The 2,049-nt window shown below is 41.8% G+C and overlaps 1 protein-coding gene across 1 annotated transcript; it reads left to right on the forward strand.

Annotated features, from left to right (window-relative positions):
• Positions 1-358: 358 nt before the first annotated feature.
• Positions 359-1,406, forward strand: LOC102539656 (olfactory receptor 10A2). The gene has a single exon (XM_031681018.2). The coding sequence runs from the start codon at positions 383-385 to the stop codon at positions 1,334-1,336; it is 954 nt and encodes a 317-aa protein (XP_031536878.2). The 5' UTR covers positions 359-382; the 3' UTR covers positions 1,337-1,406.
• The last annotated feature ends 643 nt before the right edge of the window (positions 1,407-2,049 follow it).

The raw sequence follows: 2,049 nt of genomic DNA on the forward strand, positions 1-2,049 counted from the left end.
AAATTTGCATGTAATCTTAATCTAAAACTGTAGATATGGAATTGCTAGTTCAAAGAGCCTCTGATACATACTGTGAAATTCACTTACCATTTGGGCCTACGTTTGAAAGCTTATATCCTTTCACTTTTACCCAAAATAAGTACCATATTTAAAATTTTTGAAGAAAAAAATCTCCTTTTTAAACAATCGTATTTGATCTCAAATGACTTTGAACTTTTTTCCTTTTTTTGCATTTGACTTCTGATGCTATGAATTGAATGATTATAGATCTTGTCTCTTTCACTGACATTGACAAGAAGATATCCGAATAACAAACCTAAAATCCTACACTTGCAATCTTGAATCTCTCCATGACCACAGCTGGGGTTTCACTCCTGTTTCTATGGCTGGAGGCAACTGGACGAGAGTTAGCGAGTTTACCCTGATGAGTTTCTCTTCCTTACCTACTGAAATACAGTCATTACTCTTCCTGGTATTTTTAATCATCTACCTGGTTACCCTGATGGGAAACGGCCTCATCCTTCTGGTCACCTGGGCTGACCCCGTGCTGCACAGCCCCATGTACTTCTTCCTCAGGAACTTGTCCTTCCTGGAGATTTGCTTCAACTTAGTTGCTGTGCCCAAGATGCTGGCGACCCTGATTGCCCAGGACACGACCATCTCCTTTCTTGGCTGTGCCACTCAGATGTATTTCTTCTTCTTCTTCGGGGTATCTGAATGCTTCCTTCTGGCTACCATGGCGTATGACCGCTATGTAGCCATCTGCAGTCCCTTGCACTACCCAGTCATCATGAGCACAAGGACATGTGCCAAACTGGCTGCTGCCTCCTGGTTTCCAGGCGTTCCTGTAGCTACTGTGCAGACCACGTGGCTCTTCAGCTTTCCATTCTGTGGCACCAACAAGGTGAACCACTTCTTCTGCGACAGCCCACCTGTGCTCAGGCTGGTCTGTGCAGACACAGCACTCTTTGAGGTCTATGCCATCGTTGGGACCATTCTGGTCATCATGCTACCCTGCTTGCTCATCCTATGTTCCTACACTCGCATCGCTGCTGCCATCCTCAAGATTCCGTCAGCTAAAGGGAAGCACAAAGCCTTCTCTACCTGCTCCTCCCACCTCCTTGTTGTCTCCCTTTTCTATGTATCTCTAAGCCTCACCTACTTCCGTCCCAAGTCCAATAATTCTCCTGAGAGCAAGAAGGTGCTGTCACTATCCTACACCGTTGTGACTCCCATGTTGAACCCCATCATCTACAGCCTGAGAAATAATGAAGTGAAGAATGCCCTCGGCCGGACTTTCTGCAAAATCCTCAGCCTTAGAAACTGCATCCCATAGACATTAAGAAATAAGACTAAACCTTACTGAGTGAGGAACAATTAGTTCATATTTGGGATTCCTCTGCCTCTCTTCCCAGCTGCGTTGTGATAAAACCCAGCTTCTGAAATAACTACAGCAAAACTCAGTGGAGAAAAACCTGCACAGACGTAGTTTAGACCTATCACTACCACTTGGAAACTTTCTTTGCTTTCCTGTTATAGACTTACTTTTTTATTTCCTATTGGCAATTCAACAGTTCTGTGGCCAAGTAATTCCAGATATTCACATTCTGGTGTTCACATTGTAAACAGTATGAAAGTGTTTGTAATCCTAACACTTGGGAACACACATAATAAAATAGAGCAAAATCAATCAAAAATCACCTTTCGCTTTGTATCATTTTGGGCAAATATGACTCCATTCATCACATGGGAAACCCTATGAGTCCTTCCAATGCATTATCTCTTCACTCCTCACTGCCTTATCATCCTCATGAGGCAGTGTTAGTATAGTTGATTTACAATGCTTCAAGTGTACAGTAAAATGATTCAGTTATACATATATATAAATCTATTATTCTTCAGATTCTTTTCCATTATAGGTAATTATAGAATATTCAGTATAGTTCCCTGTGCTATACAGTAGGACCTTGTTGGTTATCTATTTTATATATATAGTAGTGTTCATCTTTTAATCCCTAACTCCTAATTTATCCCTCCTCCTTACCCTTT

This window comes from Vicugna pacos, chromosome 10 (assembly GCF_048564905.1).
Source record: "Vicugna pacos chromosome 10, VicPac4, whole genome shotgun sequence".
NCBI classification, from domain to species: Eukaryota; Metazoa; Chordata; class Mammalia; order Artiodactyla; family Camelidae; genus Vicugna; species Vicugna pacos.